The following is a 25,426-nucleotide window of genomic DNA, read 5'->3' on the forward strand; positions in this document are numbered from 1 at the left end:
GCATGTAGACCCAATTCCTTCACATGTGTTAAGTTGTCCTTGACTGTGGGTTCTGCACACTGTCCTGTTGATATGTTTATCAAGCATGGTGTGGCTACTGTGAATGGGTTCGTCTCCACTGCTGCAATAACCTTGATAACCATTTCTGCATCCCTGGTGACACGACTATGGCCAGATTCATGGTGTGGGCTGGATGAATGGAGATGTAACATGGACTTTAGCTCTGCAGAGACAGCTGCAGTGAGAGGTTTGGTGTAGACCCACTTTATTCGGGCTGCAGGGTTGAGTGTAATGCCATCTAGTCCACTTCCTTCCTTGGCATCTGCATTGTAAGTCTGCTCTAGAAGCATGTCTGGAGACACTCCGTTATAGCTACCGTCAGCTCTCCGTCCAACGAATGCCCCTGTCATCATAGCTGCATGTACCTCTGGGGCCGTTTCAGGCAGTTTCTTCATCTCGGCCAAATACAGAGGCAAAGACTGTTGCCCATATTTGTAGTGACCTGCTGCAGTGAGGTACGGTAGCATTCGCGCTGATTCACAGAGATGTCCTACCCAGTCACCCTCCCTCTCATAATAGATAAATCTATGCAGAATGTCTGACATCTCCAGAAACATTGACCAGAAGGTTGCAGTTGGATGTCCATGCAGTGATTTCTGAAAAAGCAGCATCTGTTCTCGTAGGATTGACAAGTGTGGGTGTGACTCTTGGATGACCTTTAGCTTCTGAGTACCCGTGGTGTCTTTTTTAAACAACATCTTCATGACTGTTTCTACCTGTGACTGCCAATGCTCTGTGCCTGTCTCTGTGACCCATGCCTCAAATGCTTCCCAGTACAGGCGCCACATGGCTTCACTGAGAATCCTCATGGCGTGTATAGTTTGGTAATAGTCAGCTTTTTCACCAAACATTTTCTTGATGGTCCCTTCCTGACACAGACCTGCTGAAACCAGAAGATCTTCAGCACCAGCATCCCTGATAATTTTGCAAACAGCCTTCATGTAATTGTGCGCTAGGTGAAATCCCCCCAGCAGTAAGACTACATTGCAAAACTCTTCTCTGTGTTTGTCTCTGATTGTAACTGCTAGTTCATATGTGGCCTGATCTCCAGTAATGATGGTATACTTATCCCCAAGTGCATGTGATGTCTTTACCAGCCTCTTCATCTCTTCTTTGAGGACAGATGGATCAGTTGGAGATGCTGGGATAAGAGGAAGATAACTAATGGTGCTGGCCTCTCTGTGTGGATGGAGATCCGCACAGAAGGCAGAGAAGCCCGGAATTACCGTTTCGGCCTCTGGAGGAGAATCCAGCAATTGTGAAGTTGTAGTTATCCTTGCTAGGCGCCACACAAGCAAAAGGTCTTCAGCTCTGCCATCTGAGGAAGTCATCACACTGTCAAGGCTCTTAATGTGTTCAAGTGACCTGGATCTCTGTCTGTCTTTAGTTGAAATGTGGCATATAGGAGCTGATCGGTCAGGGACATCAGAAAGGGTCTTTCTCCTGTCGGATGTTGAAGTAGGGAGTCTGACACCCTCCTGCACTCTACTACTCTCTCTATTTTCAACAATGAGTGCTGTTGTGGCATGGAAACTTCCCCCATCCAGCGTCTTCTTTTTCCAATCCAAATTGTCCATGGCAAAGACATGGGGAATCTTGCAGTTCTTGGTCATGGCCTCAGGAATATAGACACCATCTGTCTCTACCTGCAGCAGCACCTTTTCACCTTCTGCTGTCAGCTGACGTTGCAGACGCTCATAGCTGATCCCCAGCCCAAGTCTATTGTTCATTGTAATTAACGACTTGCTGCGTGTCTGATTGAATATATGGTACGCAGTGGCTATGCTCAAAGGTGTTGGTACTCCAAAGAAATTCTGCAGAATGTGCTGTGAGGTGATGAGGGATTTCTCTGTTGTTGCCTGATCGACAATGACTCTTCCTGCTTCAGAAAGTTCGAGCACCCGGTCATGGAGTAGCATAGCTGTAAAGTTGAATAATGAGTCTGGCACCATATGACTTGCAGATGTTAAGGATATGTCAGTTGAGTGCTTCTCACGACTTTGATTTTTGCACTTATGACAATCTGCACGAATGATCTTAGCTGCTTTCTGTAGGATGTGGTGTTTCTCATCCATATTACCCTCTAGTCGTCTCAACTTCTCAAGAGCATCACCAAGGGGTACACTGGATGCACATATGAAGCCTGAACCCCATGTCTGGTCAAGGACTGATATGCGTGATCCAAAGTGTCGCTGTAACTTTAATTTCAGTGTGTGGGTTCGGTAAAGATCTGCGGTTTTAACATTAAGCTCCCTCAGTATGTCACGGTAGTGTTCACATAGTGACTTCACATGGAATCCCGACAGGTCTTGGAAAAGAGGGGCCTCCAGTTCTGCAACAAGACGACTAAATGCAGCATCATGAGGGTTTGGCTTAGACTCTCCAGATGGAACACGCTGAGCCTTAAATTTATTCATGCATGAATTGTGATAGGCTATATCATTTGCTATCATGTCATGGCCTTGCCCAATCAGTCTTACTAATATGTCATTTCTCCCCAGTTTTTTTGCCTTTTCTTCTATGGCATTTTGGCTGCTTTTCGTAGAGACTTTAGACATTGGCTGCTTTCCCTGAAACCACTGTTTATTGCAGATGATACACATCGTCTTTGGATCAAATACCCCACTATTCTGCCTGGTGACCTTGACAGCATCATGCTGTGATGAACTGCATCCTCCAGTTGCTTCACCCAGTATCTTCCTCTCAGCATATTTAACGCTCTTCTCATTCAAATACAAGTTTCGACATTTCCTGTGCCATCTTGGTGCATTGTCTTCCAACCAGTCCTCCAAAGATGCGTCATGACACAATCTCAGAAATACCTCATCTTGCCGAGCATTCATGGCTTGGATGAAATTGGTTGTTGTCGAGGCCTGAATCGACTGCAGCTCTTTGGTGCACTGACCTTGACATATAATGCACTTGGTGTAGTCTGTGCGTGAAGGTCTTTTGACCTCATGCTTCAGTGACACGGCAACTTCTGCCACACGTTTCCTCTGGCTTGTCATAGTGCAGGAACCAAATCTGAAAATTGAGTTGAAATTAGCATAGTTATATGTGCAATGTGCATATGTTATAGTGAATAATCATATGTTCATTCGTATGTGAATATTTATAATGCTTGTTTATTTTTTTCCATTTAATTATGTAACAGTCTGATGCTTGTACTGTGCAAAAAAAAAGAAAAAAAGAAAAGAAAAGAAATTAGCATAGTTATTTGACTAGTTCAAGTCGAATAAATCGATAGCAAAAACATGAGGCAATTAATTTTCTGACAATAGTTAATGTGGTCAAGATATCAGTGTCAATGTTTATTGTACATGCTACTCTCTTATCTAAAGAGCCACAGGATTGTAGTATGCCTATTTTTCAGGATTGTAGTATGCCTATTTTTCTAGGTATAACTAGGCTACGCACACATTTCTTATGTGGTCCGGAGATTTGATCATTTAAATACAGTTGAATAGCATTGTCAAGCAACTACAGCCCACAATTAGGCTACAACAATCATGTATTAAATTAATGATAGGAAGGCTACCCTATATCTATAAGATACGATTAACTGTTAGCTAGCCTATAGCTAGCATTATGGGTAACATTAGCAATCTGATACTATCTTGAGGTAATACATTTTTAAATATTGAGTTAATATATTATGTCTAAAACACTAAGCCAATGTGTCTAGCAAACACAATGGATGTGGATGTCAGGACACATAACATGGCCATTTTAATTAGGATGGAAAGAAACAATGCCCCCATGGGGTATTTACGGGCTATTACTGTTTTTTTTTTTTTTTAAAGTCCGTGAAACACTGTTTTCGGTGAGGATCTAATTTTTTACTGCCCAAGCTATTCATCATTATTATAGTGTCCATATTATAGCGACTTGATATAAGATTGTTTGATAATGAAAACTGAAAAGCACTTACCATGAAATTCTTGACCTTGAATTTGCCAGCTTCTCGTATCGCTGCTAACGGTCCATAGCAACAATAAGTGGTTATTTAGTGCCATCTAGTGGTGTAATGAAAATTCATGCCTAACATGAGAGTTTCAACAATACAGGAAGTAACGTTAGCGTTAACACAATCGTGCAAACCACTGCAGAAGAAGTTGTGTTTTTGATGTGTTTGTTTGTGGACTAAATTCGCAGTAAAAGTGCAAGGATACAAAGACAGAACTGACTGATGTGTTATTTGTTTTAACTTTGCATGGTAAGGTCACCTTTTTATGGTAATTAAGTATAGCCTATGTAAAACTATTTGACCAATCAAAAACTATTTTCTATGCAGTAGACTAAGCTAGAACTAGTGCTAGTGGAGAAAGATGGAATACAATTATCAACAACATAAGTTCCCTTTCGTAGTCACTTCGAGTTACGTCAGAAGTGACGGAGATTGGGGGTTTCGCATAGAAAGCCAATCCTCTTCGAGTATTTAAAAACGAGCCAATGGCATGCAATGCCTTGGGGCTGCGGAAATTTGCATAGCGTACTCCGCCCTACTCCGTGAGTATAAAAGGAGGAAGTGAACGCAACCGCAGTATGTTTTCGCTTCGGAGCCAAGAGAACCTCTTCACTCCTGAAAGCTATTACAAGACTCTTCGAGACGAGCGTCCTCTTCAGTGTTGGTGTGACGGCGGTACCCAGCGAGTTTCTGCATTGCCTGCGATCTGTGCAGTGGTCTGCCAGACTTTGCGCTTCTCCCTGGTCGCCTCAGCGCTGAAAGAGTGAATTTCCTCCTCTCTGTAAAAGAGCTACACGCGGCACGTCTTTTTAAAGACGGTTCGCCCGTGTTCTTCTGGATGCGGTCGATTTCTGTCGTCATCTGATGGTCGCGATCGCTGCTCTGTATGCCTGGGCATTCAGCATGCAGCAGCAGCGTTCGTGGATGACTCATGTTCCTGCTATGGGGACATGACCATCTCCACACTGAGGTTAAAAAAAAAATATATATATATATATATATAAAAAGATATATATATATATTATATATAAAATATATATTTTTATATATGAAAAAAAAAAAAAATCTCACTAGAGTGAGCGCCCCGGTCCCCCTTACTCGATCGGCTTCCTTCACGAAAGGGGGCCCGTCGACCGGGGACCCGGCGAATTAACGGTGACGGTGTGGCATAAAGCCCCGACGATTTCTCGGGCCACACCTCCCGCCTCAGTGCGTGAGCCAGCGAGCGTTAGTTCGATTCAGTCGGCTGCCTCTTCAGTGGTACCGGCTGCTTCGAGCAGCGCTCCAGATGATGATGTGATGTCGATCGCAGCATCACTAGGCGGGCTACAGTCCTCGGGAGATGAGGATGCGGCTGCACTGCCCCCTTCGGGAGAGCCAGCGCTGCCCGTGTCGGATCCCGAGCTGACGGCATGCTGTCTCAAGCCGCTGGGAGTATTGGGTTAGAGTGGCATCTTCCATTCTCCCCCGATCTCTCACGGAGGGATAATTGGTTTTTGGACAAAGCTGCCGCCGCGAGGCCACGGCCAACTCCATTGCCTTTTTTTCCCCGAGCTGCATGCGGAGTTATCGCGCTCTTGGGGGACTCCTCTGTCCACTCGAGAGCGCGATCTCTCCCCCGCCTTTCCCCCCTCGATGGGGGGGCCGCCCGTGGGTGCACTGGGATGCCCCCGCTGGAGCGTTCTGTTGCGATACAGCTGTGTCCACGGAGCGCCTCCTCCGTGGTCCTCCTAGGCACCCATCCAAAGCCTTTAGGTTCTCGTCTGCCATGGCGGCGCGTTCCTGTAGAGCGGCGGGACGGGCGGCCTCCGCTTTGCATGCGATGAGCACTGTGCAAGCGCAGATGCTCAGAGATATGCTCGAGGGCGGGACTGGTCCAAAGGCATTTGAAGATTTGCGGTCCGCCACTGACCTTGCTCTCCAAAAGGGCAACGAAAGTGGCCGCTCGCGCCGTTGGTCAGGTGATGGCCACTAGTGTGGTCCAGGAGCGTCAACCTGGCAGACACTCGGAGCGCTGAGCGGATTCGTCTGCTCGACGCCCTTCTCTCCCAGGTTGGCCTTTTTTGGCGGTGCAGTCGAGAACTCTTGCCCAGCAGTCTCCACTGCCCAGGAGCAGACGGAGGCAATCAAACATGTTCTGCCCCGACGACCAGCTGCTGCCTCCACCCAGTCGTCGGCACAGATGCCTCCCGCTGCTCGCCGCCGAGGACGCCCCCCCGCGGCTCCCCTGCCTCCCGCCCCGCCCCAGCAGCAGCCTTCATCCGGGCCACGGCGTGGAGGAGGCCGCCGGCAGGCGTCACAGCCCCCTCAGGCCGCACACCCCGCTAAACGCCAGGTAAGCGATGATCCTGATACGGGCTGCTCAGTGATGGAGTTGAGTTTTTCCCCAGGAGGCGGGAGCAGGCCCCCTCCTGCCCCCGGTGGAGGGCCGGGGGGAAAATCTTTCGTTTTCAGTTCCCGCTGCTCGCCCACGGGTGGGCAGCGCCCTGAGTTGGTTAAGAAAGACTTGACATCATCACTGAGCCCACAGACTGGAATGAGTGCGCTCGACGTTCCAGTGCGTCAGCCCACACATTCCTCTCTGTCTCTGAGGGTGCGGAAGGGTGCGAGTGTCGTCCCTGGGCTACGCCAATCCCTTCCCCCTCTGTCGCCAGACCCCCGGCGGAACGGACCCCCGTGGAACGCTCCGCTTTCCCTGGTCCCTTCCGTCGGGGAGCGGGCTTCGACGCATCCGAGCGGGGTCATCCCTGCACGCGTGCCAGTCGACCCGCCACGCTGCCCCTCCGGGGGGACGTCTGTGGTTCACATGACCCCGTTGGCTCACTTCCTGGAAGCCTGGCTAGTGCTTCCCGGGATATCCCGCTGGGTCATCAGAACGATCAGATTCGGCTACGCGATTCAGTTCGCACGGTCTCCTCCCCGCTTCAGGGGAGTTCGCTCCACGATAGTTGGTGGCAATGCCCCACTCCTGAGAGCGGAGATTGCGACCCTGCTGGCGAAGGGTGCAATCGAGACGGTCCCTCCAGCCGAGGTGGAGTCCGGGGTTTTACAGCCCCTACTTCATTGTCCCCAAGAAGACCGGTGGGTCACGACCGATCCTGGACCTGCGCATTTTGAACCGTTCTCTCCATCGACTACCGTTCAAAATGCTCACGGCCAAACGCATTTTCGAATGTGTTCGGTATCAGGATTGGTTTGCAGCGATCGACCTGAAGGACGCGTACTTCCATGTGTCCATCTTACCTCGACACAGACCGTTTCTTCGGTTGGCCTTCGAGGGCCAGGCATATCAGTACGCCGTTCTCCCATTCGGGTTAGCTCTGTCCCCTCGCGTCTTCACGAAGATCGTCGAGGCAGCCCTTGTTCCCCTTCGCGAACACGGGGTTCGCATCCTGAATTATCTCGACGACTGGCTGATACTAGCACACTCTCGAGCTCAGCTTTGCGAACACAGAGACTTGGTGCTCCGGCACCTAGCCCGTTTGGGCCTTCGGGTCAACCGGGAAAAGAGCAAACTTTGCCCCGTGCAGAGGATCTCTTTTCTCGGCATGGAGATAGACTCGGTCGCCATGTCCGCGCAGCTCACGAACGAGCGCGCCCACTCACTGCTGACTTGTCTTCGACAGTTCGAGGGCAAGAGTGCGGTTCCACTGAAACTTTTCAGAGGCTCCTGGGGCATATGGCATCCGCGGCCGCGGCAACGCCGCTCGGTTTGCTTCATATGAGACCGCTTCAGCTGTGGCTTCGCGATCGAGTCCCGAGGTGGGCATGGCATCGCGGCTCGCCCCGAGTCCCAGTGACTCCGGCATGCCGGCGAACCTTCTTCCCGTGGTCGAACCTCAGCTTTTTACGGACAGGGTCCCTATTCAGCGAGTTTCCAGACATCTCGTCGTCTCCACGGATGCATCTACCACGGGTTGGGGTGCCATGTGCAATGGGCTTGCAGCCACCGGTTCCTGGACAGGAGCCCAGCGCCTCATGCACATCAATTGCCTCGAGCTGCTGGCAGTACGGCTCGCCCTGCACCGCTTCAGAGCGTTGCTCAAGGGCCAGCATGTGCTTGTCCGCTCAGGCAACACTACGGCTGTAGCGTACATCAACCACCAGGGGGGTCTACGCTCGCGCCAGTAGTCGCAGCTCGCCCGCCACCTCTTGATATGGAGTCAGAAGCACCTGAGGTCCCTTCGTGCAGTTTACATTCCTGGAGACCGGAACTGGGCAGCCCACGAGCTGTCTCGGGTCCGTTCCATCTCCGGCGAATGGCGACTCCATCCCCAGTCGGTCCAGCTGATTTGGGACCAGTTCGGGGAGGCACAGATAGACCTGTTCGCCTCTCGGGACTCGTCCCACTGCGCCCAGTTTATTCTCTGACTCGCGGCTCGGCTCGGATGCGCTGCCGCACAGCTGGCCACGGGGCCCACGCAAGTGTGCGTTCCCCCAGTGAGCCTCCTTGCACGGGTGTTGTGCAAGATCTAGGAGGACGAGGAGCAGGTCTTGCTGGTAGCCCCCTACTGGCCCACCAAGACGTGGTTCTCCGAACTCATGCTCCTCGCGACAGCACCTCCTTGGCCTATCCCTCTGAGACCGGCTACTCTCTCAGAGACGGGGCACTCTGTGGCACCCTCGTCCCGATCTTGGAAGCTGCACGTGTGGCTCCAGGACGGGACGAGGCAGGTTTGAGTTCGCTGCCACCTGCGGTGGTGGCAACCATCACTTCCGCAAGAGCGTCGTCCACGAGACACCTTATGCGTTGAAGTGGAACCTCTTCGTCAATTGGTGTTCTTCTCGCTGAGAAGACCCCCGGAGATGTTCGATCGGAGTCGTGCTTCCTTCCTGCAAGAGGGGTTGGAGCGTAGGCTGTCGCCCTCCACCCCTTGGATTTATGTCGCGGCCATTGCCGCGTCTCAGGATGCAGTGAAAGGTAAGTCTATGGGAAGCATGACCTGGTCATCAGGTTCCTGAGGGGAGCGAGGGGGCTAAATCCGCCTCCCTCCCCTCCTGCCCTCTGGGGACCTCTCAGTAGACCTGGGTGCTCTGCAGAGGCCTCCCCTGGAGCCTTTGCAGTCGGTAGAGTTTTGCCCTGTCCTATGTGACAGCACTCCTGATTGCATTGGTCTCCATCAGGAGAGTAAGGGACCTGCACGCACTCTCTGTTGACGAAGTGTGCCTGGAGTTCGGGCCGGCTTACTCTCACGTATTCCTGAGACCCCGGCCTGGATATATGCCCAAGGTTCCTACCACTCCCCTCCGGGACCTGGTGGTGAACCTGCAAGCGCTGCCCCTGGAGGAGGCAGACCCAGCCTTGGCACTGCTCTGTCCGGTACGTGCTCTCCGCACCTATGTCGACAGAACGCGGTGTTTCAGGACCTCAGACCAGCTCTTTGTCTGTCATGGGGGGAGCCAGAAGGGAAGGGCTCTCTCAAAGCAACGGCTGTCCCACTGGATAGTGGATGCCATTGCTTTGTCTTACCAGCAGCAAGGCCTTCCGTGCCCCCTTGGTGTGACGGCCCATTCCACTCGGAGTGTAGCCTCCTCTTGGGCTTAGCGCACGGCGCCTCGCTAACAGACATCTGCAGAGCTGCAGGCTGGGCGACACCCAACACCTTCGCCAGATTCTTAATCTGCGAATTGAGCCGGTATCCTCTCACGTACTCGTTTCGGCCAATTCTGGATCCGCTCAGGTGTCTTCGCTTGCTCGCCACTCCACTCCCCGGACTGGATAAGTGCGATATTTCCTCAGTTCTTCCATTGAAGTCTTGAGTCCTCCAGCACCGACGATGCGGGCACCACTGATGTTGCTCTGGAAGCTGGCTAGGTGCCTCCATGCGCACGGTTCCCCTTGGTAACCGTCTCATGTGTATTTTCCACTGTAAGCCTCTCTGAGCATGTGTCTTCCCTTGGCAAGCCATCTGCCACCCCTGGAGTTGAAATTAGTAGCCACCTGCAGTTGGTACTCCAGTGTTCCATATGTGTTCCTATGTGGCCATATGTGTATTCGTAAGTCCTCCCTTCGGTAGGCAGCTGGTAGCATGTCCCTTCCGGGATATGTTTCCCAGTGTACCTTGGTAATCCTGTGTCAAAGTCGGATCCCCAAAAAAAAAAAAAAAAAAAAAAAAAGAGGTAAGTCTCGGGGGTCCAGACTTTCGCAGGGCACTGGAAGACAGCTCGAAGATGGCGTGATGGCACAGACCCCCAATCTCCGTCACTTCTGACGTAACTCGAAGTGACTACGAAAGGGAACGTCTCGGTTACGTATGTAACCCTCGTTCCCTGAGTAGGGAACGGAGACGTTACGTCTCCCTGCCACTTCTGCTGTATCGCTGGGTAGACGCCGAGTTCAGTCTTGGCTCCTCAGCGAAGACATACTGCGGTTGCGTTCACTTCCTCCTTTTATACTCACGGAGTAGGGCGGAGTACGCTATGCAAATTTCCGCAGCCCCAAGGCATTGCATGCCATTGGCTCGTTTTTAAATACTCGAAGAGGATTGGCTTTCTATGCGAAACCCCCAATCTCCGTCACTTCTGACGTAACGTCTCCGTTCCCTACTCAGGGAACGAGGGTTACATACGTAACCGAGACGTTTTTTAATGTAGCCTACATGAATCATGATCACAACTTTATTTCGTACTGCTTGTACAATCAAGATATCGTTTGAAAGCTGTATTCCCGTTGTGTCGGTAGGGCTGCTGATTTCATAAATAAAATGATCTATAGCAGAGATATGAAAGCAGTTATGGATGATGGCATCTTCTGCTAGCTGCATGGTAGGGAACTGCGCGAGTTCAAAAGCGATTTTTTTTGCGGGGGGACACGCATACTTTGAACACATCCAACAAGTTTCCAGCAGCTTGTTCACCGGGTTGTCCACCCAGGTTGTGATCCTCAGACATCATAGATTTCATTTTTATATGACAACCTTTTACAGCAGCCCATGTCTGATTTCCTAAAAAACAGGTGTTTTGCCCTCTGGGTATAGTGCTTTTAAAGTAAGGGATTGAATATTAAAGGAGGGGGGGGGAGGAACTTTTTTCATTTTTAATGAACTTTTTTCATTTTAAATAGTGTGTAATGTATCTGTTGGTGCATGAACAGTATCTGCAAAGTTGCAGCGCTGAAAGTTCAATGTAAGCAGAGATATCGTCTTTTAAAAATCAGGAAGTATATTGCCTACAAAAACGACTCGATTGGGACTACAGCTGGGTTTTAGACGTCACTAACCCACACATTTACATCAACCCCTCCCTCCGGAATATGCAGAAAAGGGCATGATCATATTTCTGCGGGCTCGTCGAGTGTGTTGTGTATGTCTGTTCACCCAGCTGTCAGGTCTTCTGTGTTTCGGGCTTCCCACGGACGCTGTACTTCGTCAACAATGGATACAATTTATGTTTGATTATGTTCCTGAAAATGACGATCGTAATCTAGCTCTCTGTGCTGCGCATTTACGGAAGACAGCTTCCAGAATCTCCACGAATTCAATGCCGGATTCAACAAGACATTTTTTCTAAAACATGAAGCAGTTTCAACTTTAAAACCAGAGGCAGTAGTTGTTGGGCCACAACCTGTAAGTAGGCTAAGACTTAATCAGTTTAAATGTACTGTATGTATTTGCATGTACAATTTCAGATGTAAAGTTTTAGTTTTGTCAAATGCCAGCGCTGGCTTTATATCCACTTAGTTATGCTATTTTGTGTCTACGACAAACGCGTACAAACATTTTGGACCTGAATTTGTATATGTACTCATTTTATAAATGTATTTTTCATGTATATATACACGTTATCATTGCTTTGTGATGTAAGAACAGGTTTGCTATGTGTGGGTGATGAAAGGAGACAGGGTCAGCGAATACTGGGACTCGTGCACTTTCATTTACACCACTCTTTTCACAGCACGAGGTCGTGTTCAAATAAAGTTAACTCAGAATGTCAAAGGCAAAAATAAATAATAGGTGATAATACTCTTCCCACTGAACACAGCTTTGCTGAACACGGTTGCAGTGAAAACTCTTCCCGCTGAATACAGCTTTCAAATGTCACACGTTCGGTAACAGGATAGGATACGAGCTGCCAGTCTCTCTCTCTGTCAAACTGTTGTCCGCACGGCCCGCTTATATGCGCTCTCCTCACGCCAATCACTGAAATCACAGACAGGTGTTTGTCATTTGAACTTATTTATTTATTTATTTATTTGTTTCAAGGATAGCCCTTGAGATGAACTCATTTTCGAGGGGGTCCCTTCTTTACAACAAACAAGATCTTAATAGAAGTTCATAAATAAAGTAAATACAACACAAAACTATTACAAACATTTAAATACATTGACATTCTCATACATACACACACACTTTCAAACAATGCTCCCATAATACTCCCTTTCCCTTTTGTCCCCTACCATCATCAAAAACAAGTCAAAAAACCATCTGCGAAAAATAAAAAAAATACACAATCAAAATAAGGATATGCTTACAAACATCCATAAACCCATACAGGTTTCCCCGAGAGAAAAAAAAACAAAACAAAATAAAATAAATAAAATAAATAAATAAATAATAATAATAAAAATAATAATATAAAAATGAAGTTAATAAGTAAAAATGAATCAAAAACAAGAACATGTTGTTTGAAGATAAGTAAAAAGTGATGATTTAAAAACATAAAAAGAAGATATAGATCTGAGCGAGCAGGGAAGATTATTCCAATCTGATGGAGCGTTAAACTTAAACGCTCGACGACCAACTCCTTTATGAGTTCTAGGTATATGAAAAAATAACTGTACTCTATGCCTTAAATTGTATTGAGTGTTGAAAGGAATTAGGTACTATTTCAAGTATGAAGGGAGATTAAAATGAATACATTTAAAAATAAGTAATGACCAATGAAATTGCCTCCTTGACTTGGGTGCCAGCCAGTTCAAAGACTCATACAATTGACAGTGGTGAGTTCTGTAGGGACATCGGAGCACAAATCTACAAAGACTATTATATAGAACAGAAATAGGTTGAAGATTTAAGTCAGTGGTGTTCCCATAAATGGCATCCGCATAGTCAAGTATTGGGAATATTAAATGAGTAATAATTCTTTTGCGAACCTGTTGTGAAAAGCAATCAGCAGAGCGATAAAGTGACTTCAATTGCCCATATACTTTCTTGCAAATAGAGTTAATATGAGGTTTGAATGAAAGCTGAGTATCAAGCCAGAGACCCAGATATTTAAATTCTTCAACTTTTGATAAAGTTGTTCCATCCTGTAAACTAATTGACCAATTATTCAATAAATGTAACAAATTACGTCGAGTGCAAAACAACATACTTTTAGATTTGCTCCTGTTCAATAAAAGTTTATTGGAGAAAAAACATTTCTGCACTAAGTTGAAGTCCAATTGTAAAGAATGTTGAATTTGTAGAATGTCAGAGCTGGAAAAGTATAATACAGTGTCATCTGCGTATAGATGAATTGAACTGTTTGAACAAATTTGCGGTAAATCATTAATAAAAATAGAAAATAAAAGAGGACCTAGAGCTGAACCTTGTGGAACACCTTTATCTATCATTTTGAAGCTTGACTGACTGCCTTGGATAGTAACACACTGACTTCTGTGATGAAGAAAAGAATTAAAGAATAATAAGGAGTCAGAAGAGAGTCCAATAGCATTCAATTTATCCAAAAGAAGGTAATGATCAACCATATCAAATGCTTTGGTAAGATCAATAAATATAGCTCCTGTTGGCATATTACTGTCTGATGCTGACAATATGTCATTTGTGAATTTTAGAAGAGCAGTGGTGGTTGAAAAGTTTGATCGAAAACCTGATTGATGTGGAGATAATAGATTTTGAACATTGAGATATTGAGAAAGTTGGTTAAAAATTATTTTTTCAAATATTTTTGCTACACAATTGATAATTGAGATAGGTCTGTAATTATTAATATCTGTAATATCACCTCCTTTAGGAAGAGGAATTACTCTGGCGCATTTCCATGAATTGGGTATTTCACAAGTTGCCAATGATAAATTAAATAATTCAGCCAGTGGAAATGATAGAACACAAGAGGCAAGTTTATAAAACTTAATCTCCAGCCCATCTGGGCCAGCACTGCATCCAGAGTTTATACCATCAATAACCTTCTGAACATCCGCGGGAGTAACAGTATAAAAGCAGAAGGAACTATTGCACCTGTTCAGGGTCACAAAAGAATCCAAGTAAGAGGTAAAGGAGGAAGAACTGCCAATCGTAGAGAAGTGCTGACTGAAAGCTTCTGCAATTAATAAAGGTTCACTGATAGTATCATTATTTACTCTTGTGTGAGAAAAAAGACTTTTTGTGGGTTTATTGGTTATAGAATTGATTTTCTTCAGAATTGCTTTGGATTCTTAAAGTTAGTTGATAAACAGTTATTGTAATAGTTTGCTTTGGCATTTCTAGTATAAGTTTTACATTTATTTCTTTATTCTTTGTAAGCACCCCAATCAGCAGGATCATTGGATGAACGATATTTTTTCCATGCCTTATCTCTTTGTTTGAATAAGCATATGAGATCTCCTTTGATCCATGGTAAGTGTCTACCCTTAACTCTAATTGATGTCCAAGGAGCATGTTTATCTATTATCTCAACAAATTCAGAGTAAAAGTAGTTCCACACATCTTCAGCAGATGGAATTAACTGAAATCTCTCCCAATTTATGTTTATTATATCTTGAATAAAATGTTCAGGAATAAAATTATTTGATTTTCTTACTCTGATTAATTTAGGATGAAGATTAGGCATTTTAATTTTCCAGATGCAAAAAACTATAGAATGGTCACTAAGAGAATCAGATAATACCCCAGATTTTAAAATTCTATCAGGATGAGAAACTAGAATCCAGTCGATCAAGGAAGAAGAGCTATGACCAATTCTGGTAGGTTCAGTTATAAGTTGAGTTAAATTTATACTGTTAAAGAGATTGCGGTCTTTATTAGAAGAATGAGCTAACCAATTAGAGTTAAAATCCCCCAATAAAATGTTCTCCTTAGCACCGTTTAAAGAGTTAACGGTAGACAGAATACATTCAGTGGTTTCAGCTGGAGCATTTGGAGGTTTATAAATATTTCCTATGATAAGTAGTTTATTTTCATGAAGAATTAATTTAACAAAGAGACCTTCAAAGTGCTGAGGATTCACAGTTGGCACTACAAGTTCTGCAGTCAAATTTGAAGATACATAAGTTAGAAGGCCCCCACCTCTTGTGCCCCTGTCTTTCCTGAATAAAACATAGTTATCAAGTTTGATTTCATCATCAGAAATATCACTGTTTAACCAGGTTTCAGAGAGAGTAATTATATGTGGTTTATTGTAAGTGAGCGAAACTTTTAATAAATCAATTTTGGATGGCAAACTCCTAATATTCAAGTGAATAACTAGTAAACCTATAGTGTTGGAAGTCATTACTCATAAATAATAGGATACATACGTGTAAGTAAAAATGCATATAAAGCAACAACGCAGATTATAGTATTGTAGGGCAGATGAAGAGGAGGGCAATAGGAGACCAAAAAAAAAAACACACACACACATACACACACATACCCACACACACACACACACACACAAAGAAAATATATACATAAGTGTGAACAGAGTGCACAGCTCTGACTGCCTGCCCCATTAATGTATAAAATAAAAGTTCTAGGTCTATTAAAGCTAGCATAGTAGCATAATTAATACTGAATGAAATCATCGGAAAATAACAGAACCTAGGCCTATCAATAGTATAGTGCTAAAGATCGAAATAAGAAAATACAAAAGGAGACTAGATGCTATACTAATTAATATGTTAAATAATAATAATAATAATAATATATTTAAAAAAAAACTTGACCCACTTATTCACCGTTCGGCTCCGTCCGTCCATGCTCTCCCACAGTCCCACTACAGGACCTGTACATCGGAGCGCAGGCACGTTTCGCCTGTAAAGATAATAGGCGTTAACCTTCAGGACAACGTGAGCAGACAGTTTAGCCAGAGTTTGGCCATAGTTTTAGCCAGACAGAGGAGAACGCGGCTTACAATAAAGGTGAAGTTTATGAAATATAAGACTTTTTAAAAAAGAAAAACCACGAATACATGTTATATTGCACCCCATAAACAAAATCATGCAAAGAAAAAAAGCAGTCAACCCCCCCTTTAAGCAACCCTAGCTTTATCATTTGCTCAATTGTATTATATCTGTTCTTTATTTGTTGAACTTCCATTAAACCCTTAGATAGGTTTGGAAGTTTTTTGTATTTTCATAATTTGGTGGGTGTGACGTAACTGGCGGGAGAGCGGTCAATTCAAACAACAGGAAAACAATGGATCACAATGACCTTTCGGACGCTGAGGAAATTGTTCATAGTTACTCGTATAACGGACCACAGCCATACAATTATAACTCTGCTATGCTGCCTAGAGAGCAGGGATATGCCAGGATTAATGTTAGACAGAGCGCTTTAGAGACAAATTGAGTTGTGGTGTGAGGAGAACCAGAGGAGAACAGGGCAGGTGTCTTGGTGCTTATAATATGCATCCAAATTGAATCAAGATCGGAATAAAACCACAAGAATTAACTTGAAATTGTAAAATTTGTATCGAGCAATAATAAAAGCTGTAGCCTATAGCAATTATTGCACCATGCTGTCACTAAACTTAATAAAAGTATGTGTAGTTAGGCTACCAAATGTTTTGAAAACGTCTCGGGTTATGACTATAACCCTTGTTCCCTGAGAAGGGAACGAGACACTGCGTCGATAAAATCGACTCTTTGGGGACGCTCCCTAAGCGTGCGCCTCTGAAGTATGAATGAAACTAATCCAATCCTGATTGGTGTTGCGTCGTGACGTAACATGTGACGGCATACCCGGAAGTATAAAAGTGACGCTGTCACAACACACACTAGCCTCGCGATGAAGCAAGACGCTCAAGGGTCTGAAAAGGGGGCGTGGCAACACGACGCAGTGTCTCGTTCCCTTCTCAGGGAACAAGGGTTATAGTCATAACCCGAGACGTTCCCTATCGAGGGAACTCAACACTGCGTCGATAAAATCGACTCTTTGGGGAACGAGTACCCACTAGGCCACGCACCGAACAGACCCGCCCCAGAGTGAAACTGATTAGGCACTCAGCAAGGGCCGAGTACGTGTGCACCGGGCGTACTGGGAAGGCTGAGACTGTAAAACCTGATGAAAGTATGCGGGGTAGCCCAGCCGGCTGCCTCACAAATCTCCTGCAGAGGTACTCCCGACAGAAGGGCCCTAGAGGAAGCCATGCCTCTAGTCGAGTGAGCCCTTAAGGCCAAAGGTGAAGGAACCCCACGCACCTTGTAAGCCTCAGTAATAGCCTGGACAATCCAGTTACTTATAGTTTGTTTGGTCGCCGGGAGCCCCCTCTTAGGTGACCCAAAGCATACTAACAACTGGTCAGATCTTCTCCAAGAAGCAGACTTTTCCAAGTATACACTCAAAGCTCTGACGGGGCAGAGCAAGTGAAGCCTCTCTTCTCCCGCCGACACATGAGGTGGAGGATGGAATGCCTGAAGGACTACAGAGCGAGCCGTACTCGAAGGAACTTTAGGCACGTAGCCCGGACTCGGGTGCAAAAAGGCCTTTACTTTGCCAGGGGCAAACTCCAAGCAAGCTGGCGTTACCGCCAGGGCCTGGAGATCTCCCACCCTCTTAAGAGAGGTAATCGCTAAGAGAAAGACCATTTTCAACGTTAAGTCCTTAGGCGAAGCCGACTCTAAAGGTTCGAAGGGAGCGAGGGACAACCCTTCCAGAACTATTGCCAGATCCCAGGCAGGCACCCTGGACCTGATCGCCGGCCTCATCCTCCAAGCACCACGGAGAAACCTAATGACCAACTGGTGCCTCCCCAGAGGTCCACCATCTACTGGCGCGTGGAAAGCCGAAACGGCAGCCACGTACACCTTAAGAGTGGACGGGGAGAGACCCGCAGAGAAACGATCCTGAAGGAATTCCAGAACTGAAGCCACTGGGCAGTTTACTGGATCCAACCTTCGTTCTCCACACCAAGTGTGAAACACCTTCCACTTGAGGCCATATAATCTCCTGGTAGATGGGGCCCTAGAGCTAAGTATGGTTTCAACCACCTCAGCTGATAAGCCAGCATTTAGGTACTGAACCCCCTCAGAGGCCAGACCCACAGCTTCCACAACTCTGGGCGAGGGTGGAAGATTGTGCCCTCCGCCTGAGACAATAGATCCCTCCTCAGAGGAATCGGCCATGGCGGAGCTATGAGGAGTGATATTATATCCGAGAACCATACTCGTGTCGGCCATCTCGGGGCAACCAGAAGTAGACTGATGCCCTCTTGACGGACCCTCTCCAGGACCCCTGGGAGCAGAGCGATCGGGGGGAAAGCATACAGGCGAAGCCTCGGCCAAGCCTGTACCATGGCATCCAACCCCAGCGGGGCTGGATGTGAGAGGGAGAACCAAAGTGGACAGTGGGACGTCTCTCGAGACGCAAACAGATCCACTTCCATCGGTCCGAACCTCTCCCATATCGACTTCACCACATCCGGATGAAGTCTCCATTCCCCGGGCCTCAGCCCCTGCCCCGACAGGATGTCTGCTCCCCGATTCTGAACCCCTGGGATATACATTGCCCTTATTGACAATATCTTTCCCTGGGACCAAAGGATAATCTGATGCGCCAGTTTGCACAGAGGGCGCGATCTGAGTCCCCCCTGTCGGTTCAGATAGGCCACCACTGACGTATTGTCTGTCCGTATAAGGACGTGGCGACCCTCGATGTCTGGGAGGAAGCTCCTCAAAGCCTTGAATACCGCCATCATCTCCAGGCAATTTATATGCCAAGTGCGATGATGGTCCTGCCACAGACCCCTGGTAAAGCGGCCGTCCATGACCGCGCCCCAGCCCGTAAGGGAGGCGTCTTTTCCTAGAGGGCCCCGTTGTGAGAACAACCTCGGTTGTCTCACTGCGGAGGGGGCAGCCCTCTGAAGTCCTGCCTTGGCTAGGACCTCTTTTCCGAAGTCCTCTTAGCCTGAATGACGTCCCTCAGGTCGCCCCTCTGGCTGGAGGACTTCGGTTTTTGGGAGCGTTTCCTCTGTTGCCAAGACCCCGGAGGGGGGGCTCTAGAGGAAACGCTCTCCTTCTGCTCTGCCCTGTGGGAGGAGCTGGCTGATGGCTGGGGCTGATTGCTTTGCCCCCCCCTACTAGATTTGGCCTTCGCTTTCCGGGGGAGGTACTGCTGGAACGCCGCAGATTGTTTTCTCGACTCCTGAAACCTGTCGACAACCGAATTAACGGCGTCGCCGAACAGGCCAGAAGCCGAAAGCGGCGCATCCAGCAGGAAGGACCTATCCTTTTCTTTAATACCGGATAAGTTCAGCCACAGATGCCTCTCCGTGGCCACCATGGCCGCCATAGAGCGGCCAATAGCGCTGGCCGCTTCCCTAGTGGCCCGGAGAGACAAATCTGCGGCCTTCCTCAACTCCGCGACATCTTCAGGAGTAGGCCCCTCCCCCTCATCCAAATCTTTCAGGAGGTCGGCCTGGTATGCCTGCAAAATCGCCATTGAGTGCAGACACGAACCAGCCCGACCCGCCGCCATGTAAGCCCTGCCCACCAATGCAGATGTCTCTCTGCAGGGCTTACTAGGCAACACCGGGGTCTTTAGGGAAGACGCCGATTCGGGAGAGAGATAGCTCGCTAAAGCCTCCTCCACCTTCGGCATCTTCCCATATCCCATATCTCGAGCCCCCATAACATTGCTGTAATCTATTACATTGGGACTCGAAATACGGGACGAATGCGGTCTTTCCCACGTTCTCGAGATCTCTTTATGGAGATCAGGGAAAAACGGCAGACCCCGGCGGTGAGGCTGTGACCTGCGCTGCAGGTAACGCTCGTCCATTTTACTGGTGACTTGCGTTTCCTGCTCATGTTGTGGCCAGCTGATGTTTAGTCTGGCCACAGCGCGTGTCACAACCTCCACCAGCTCCTCATAACCCAGGCCGCGTGATGGCGTGCTGAGATCACGGTCGTCCGCATCGATGCTGAGCACGTCCCCTTCCTCAGAAGTAGACAGCTCAAGCACCGGGACCTGATCGCGGGTAGGAGAAACCGCAGCGCGGGCTCCCACACCACTCTCAGAGGCTGCGGGACCAGCCGATGGCGAGCGAGAAAATGCCTCAGCATTCTCACTCTCCTCCGCCAGATCCCGCTGCGAACCCCAGGATCTCAGTCGCCGCATCGCCTCGACATATGCGGGACCGGAACCCTGGGGAACGCGAGCCTGACCGTGCTCGTCAAAGCACGCCAGCCGGGAGCGCAGCACTCTAATAGGCAAAGCCTCACACATTTCACAAGCAGCCCCCTCGAGAGCTGCCCGTGCGTGCTGCACTCCCAAACAATACACACAGAGAGAGTGTGCGTCCCCACCCGTGATGAAACGAGGGCAGGGATGCACACACCTCTTGAATTGTTCACTGGCCATACTTTCTTTCAATAATAAGACAAACAACACCAAATAAGACAGACAGTTTCAACATAAAGCGCTTGCTGAAGAGCGAAAGCTAGTGTGTGTTGTGACAGCGTCACTTTTATACTTCCGGGTATGCCGTCACATGTTACGTCACGACGCAACACCAATCAGGATTGGATTAGTTTCATTCATACTTCAGAGGCGCACGCTTAGGGAGCGTCCCCAAAGAGTCGATTTTATCGACGCAGTGTTGAGTTCCCTCGATAGGGAACCACAATAGCCACAACTTATAGTGATGCAAATTTTAAAACAAATTTTTTACATAGACTTTTTTTTAGAAATATCTTTGTTCATTTTCAATCGTGTCTAATCGTACTCCATGGGAGGGCCAATTTCCTGCACAGTTTAGCACAAACACACTTGGCTGGAAGTTTCTACTGATCCTAATGCTAATACTACACTAAAAGTGGATGTCTGTGAATTTTCTGTTTCTAAATGAATCTAAAACGGAAGTGATGTTATTTGGTCCTTCTGAGTCTGCAGACTTAGCTAAAATAGAATTAGGTACACTATCCCCTTATCTGAAACATCAAGTAAAAAATCTAGGTATAACTTGTGATAGTGCTTTAAGATTCGATAAACAGATCAATCTAGCAGTTAAAACGAGTTTCTTCCAGCTAAGATTAGTTGCTAAAATTAAGCCATTTGTAGCACAGAAAGACCTGGAAAAAATGGTTCATGCGTTAATTTTCTCTGGACTGGACTATGGAAATGCATTGTACTACGGTGTTCAACAAAAAAGTTTACATTGATTATAACTGGTACAAAAGGCAGCCGCTAGACTCCTGACAGGCACTCGAAAATTCGAGCATATCACTCCAATATTACAAAAACTACATTGGTTGCCAGTGCCATACAGGATAAATTTTAAAATACTTTTATTTTGTTTCAAAGCATTACACGGTCTTGCCCCTACTTATATAGCGGATCTTATCCAGGTACATAAACCAAAAAGAACCTTGAGGTCAGAATCAACGAATCTCCTGGTGGTACCGCGTACATTCAGGAAACTGAGAGGAGACCGTGCTTTTACAGCAGCTGCCCCCAGGATGTGGAATTGTTTACCCCAATATATCAGGGAATGTTCCTCCATCAATGATTTTAAAGGTCACTTAAAAACGTACTTTTTTGCATTAGCGTTCGACTGTCCATGAGTACGTGTTGATGTAACAGGTCGATGAGTACGTATTGGTGAAATTGGTTTTTTTATTGAGAGGTTGTGATGTCCATAGAAAGGCGTAGAATTTAACTGTGATTCACTGATTTTTTATTTTCTTTTATTTTTTATCTTCTGTACAGCATGTTATGTACAGTTTATTTTATTTTATCGTATGTACAGCACTTTGGTCAACTCCTGTTGTATTATAATGTGCTTTATAAATAAATTGAACCTTGAACCTTGAATCTACTTGACCCTAAACCTTACAGACATAAACTAAAAGCCATACAACTCCAAGTATTCGACTGTACTAAAGCATAAAATATATATGTTTGCAGATATTTAGGAAGCATGCTTAGCATACAAACTTGTTTCTCTGACAAACAATGATACAGCAGTTATTCTGAAATGTGCCGTGTCGGAATATCTGTTTTTATTTTAGTCTGGGTGAATTAAAAATGAATTTATTTTGAATAATGCATGTTTTGGCTAAAAAGTGAACAAATACGTAATCATAAATGGTACATGAATCTAATTATTATTTATTTACTTTTTAATTGATATAGCTGTTCAATGACAAAAAGGAGGACAACACCGTCAAGTTCCGCCTCCAAGGAGACGGGGTGACAAGAGAGCCATTTGGTTTGTTTTCCATTAACGAAAACACTGGGGTTGTATTCGTACACAAGCCCATCGACAGGGAAATCAATCCCATCTTCCATGTAAGATTTCAAGGCGGGATTTGATATGACACTAATTCTATCAGAATAATACAGCGGAATTCAAAGAATGGACTGATTTAGTTTATGTTGATGTAGTTCAGAGTGACATTTTGATTCCTTTGTAGGTGGACTTTGACGTGTTGGACAGGCAGACTGGAAAAGAGTTGGACAAAACACTGTCATTCAACGTGGAAATAAAGGACAAGAATGACAACAAACCCGAGTTCCCGCTGGAAACTATCCGTATATCAGTTCAGGAGAACACTGTTGAAGGTTCAGAGAACACGTATTACTGCATATATGCATACGTTTTTTTCTGTTAAAATGCTTTCTGTAAAGAAACTATTATAAGTTAGCTATTTGTAAGGTGACTTCTCCTGAAAAGTGTAAACATAGACAGAACATTGCTCTATTTGTTTGAGCATCCAGACCAGCTCAATACAACAACACTGATTAAACCTACAGCGAGATTGTGGGGGAGGAATTAACTATTTTGCTGGCCAATAAGAATTTTCTCTCAGACTTTTCTTTATAGACCTTTATAGACTTATTGTTCTTGATTTTTTCATTTCAGATAAAATAATTCACTGATATTTGCAAGACAATAACTTGAAGGGACACTTCACCCATTTGCATTAAGCTTTGTATCTTTAGAAACCCAATCATATTTTTAAATCGTCATGGTTTATTCCCTTATTTTCCACCTGAGATGGGAGAAATAAGAATTTAAATGTTTTACTTCCTGCTCATTATGATGTATAAATCGTCATTTTGCATCATAATAAGCTGGAAGTCACATTTCATTAAAAAGTGTAGAGACTACAAACATTAGCTCATTTTTATTCAAGGATGTGGGACCCTACAGGCCTACAGATCAGTGGGTGGGACTTCACTTGCAGATACTGAATCAATATCAGCCATCTTGTTTGGAAGCTAAGCTAACAAGCGCTGTGGAGATAGGAAGTATGATAATGATTGAAGGAACGTCCTCGGGTTACGACTGTAACCCTTGTTCCCTGAGAAGGGAACGAGAACTGCGTCCAAGTGACACTTTGGGGGAACGCCCCTCAGCGTAGCGTCTCTGAAGCATGAATGAAACTAAGCCAATCTCCGATTGGATCAACGTGATGACGTGATGTGTGACGACACATAGGCGGAAGCATATATAAGGAACCGGCACACACAACATGTCAGCTTCTGTGATGAAGCAAGCGCTCCCAGGCAGGGGAAGGCGTGGCCACGAGACGCAGTTCTCGTTCCCTTCTCAGGGAACAAGGGTTACAGTCGTAACCCGAGGACGTTCCCTATCGAGGGAACTCAAACTGCGTCCAAGTGACACTTTGGGGGAACGAGTACCCACTACGCCACAACGCGCCCTGCCTGTCCTGGTGTGAAGCTGCTCACAGGCACACTCAGGACGCGAGCACAAGAGAGCCGGGTGTCGACGGAATGTCTAAGCTGTAAAACCTAATGAAGGTATGTGGGGTAGCCCATCCAGCTGCATCTCAGACTTCCTGGATGGGGGCCCCTGCGAGAAGGGCCCTAGAGGATGCTATGCCTCTAGTGGAATGGGCCCTCACAGCCAAAGGTGAAGGCATACCGCGCACCTGATAAGCTGTGGAAATCGCATTGACAATCCAGTTGCTGATGGTTTGTTTTGAGGCCGGAAACCCCTTTTTGGGCGACCCGAAACATACCAGCAACTGGTCCGCCTTCCGCCATGAAGAGGACCTCTGAATATATATCCCTAGTGCTCTGACAGGGCAGAGCCTATGAAGTCTCTCCTCATCCGCCGTCAGGTGAGGTGGGGGATGAAATGACTGCAGAACCGTAGGCCGTGCCACATTAGATGGCACCTTAGGCAGATAGCCAGGCCTAGGGTGAAGGATGGCCTTAATGTTGCCTGGAGCAAACTCCAGGCACTCGTTAGATATGGAGAGCGCCTGAAGATCTCCCACCCTCCTCAGAGAAGTGATGGCCAACAGAAAAGCGACCTTCAGCGTTAGGTTCTTGGCCTCAGCCGACTCCAGTGGCTCGAAGGGGGCCTCAGCCAATCCTTCTAGAACTACTGCCAGGTCCCAAGAGGGAACCCTGGTACGAGCCGCAGGTCTCATCCTCCAAGCTCCACGGAGGAAACGTACGATCAATTGGTGTCTCCCCAGAGACCCATCACCCAACGGAGCGTGGAAAGCCGCAATGGCAGCCACGTACACCTTGAGCGTGGACGGGGTAAGACCAGAGGAGAAGCGATCTTGGAGGAACTCCAGCACTGAAGCCACTGGGCAGTTAACTGGGTCAACCTCACGCCTCCTACACCAATCAATAAACACATTCCACTTTAAACCATACAGTTTCCTCGTGGAGGGAGCTCTAGAGCTGAGTATGGTCTCCACTACTCCAGCTGACAGGCCGGCCTCTAGGTACTGTGCCCCCTCAGGGGCCAGACCCACAGTTTCCATAACTCCGGCCGAGGGTGAAATATTGAGCCCCCCGCCTGTGTCAGCAGGTCCCTCCTGAGGGGAATCTCCCACGGAGGGCCGTCTAGGAGCAATATTATGTCCGAGAACCATACTCGGGCCGGCCACAACGGGGCTACCAACAGTAGACTGATCCCGTCGCGACGGACCCTTTCCAGAACTCCCGGGAGCAGAGCGATCGGGGGAAATGCATACAGACGCAGCCTCGGCCACGTCTGCACCATAGCATCCAGCCCCAGTGGGGCTGGAGGGGTGAGGGAAAACCACAGCGGACAGTGGGTCGTCTCTCGAGACGCAAACAGGTCCACTTCCACAGGGCCGAACCTCTGACATATCGACTCCACCACCTCGGGGTGAAGTCTCCAATCCCCGGGCCTCAGCCCCTGTCTCGACAGGACGTCTGCTCCCTGATTTAGACTTCCCGGGATGTATGTTGCTCTCAGAGACAACAGTTTCCCCTGGGACCACAGGAGGATCTGATGCGCCAGTCTGCA

At 47.0% G+C, this 25,426-nt stretch overlaps 1 protein-coding gene across 1 annotated transcript in view; it reads left to right on the forward strand.

Moving 5' to 3' along the window:
• Positions 1-25,426, forward strand: part of cdh26.1 (cadherin 26, tandem duplicate 1) — a 109,238-nt gene that overhangs the window by 30,157 nt on the left and 53,655 nt on the right. Inside the window, exons 4-5 of the mRNA XM_039654827.2 lie at positions 22,300-22,455; positions 22,581-22,728. Coding sequence (XP_039510761.2) covers positions 22,300-22,455; positions 22,581-22,728 — 304 coding nt within the window. The remainder of the gene's footprint in view (positions 1-22,299; positions 22,456-22,580; positions 22,729-25,426) is intronic.

The sequence above is a fragment of the Pimephales promelas genome, chromosome 20, assembly GCF_988280905.1.
Source record: "Pimephales promelas chromosome 20, fPimPro1.hap1.1, whole genome shotgun sequence".
Taxonomy (NCBI): domain Eukaryota; kingdom Metazoa; phylum Chordata; class Actinopteri; order Cypriniformes; family Leuciscidae; genus Pimephales; species Pimephales promelas.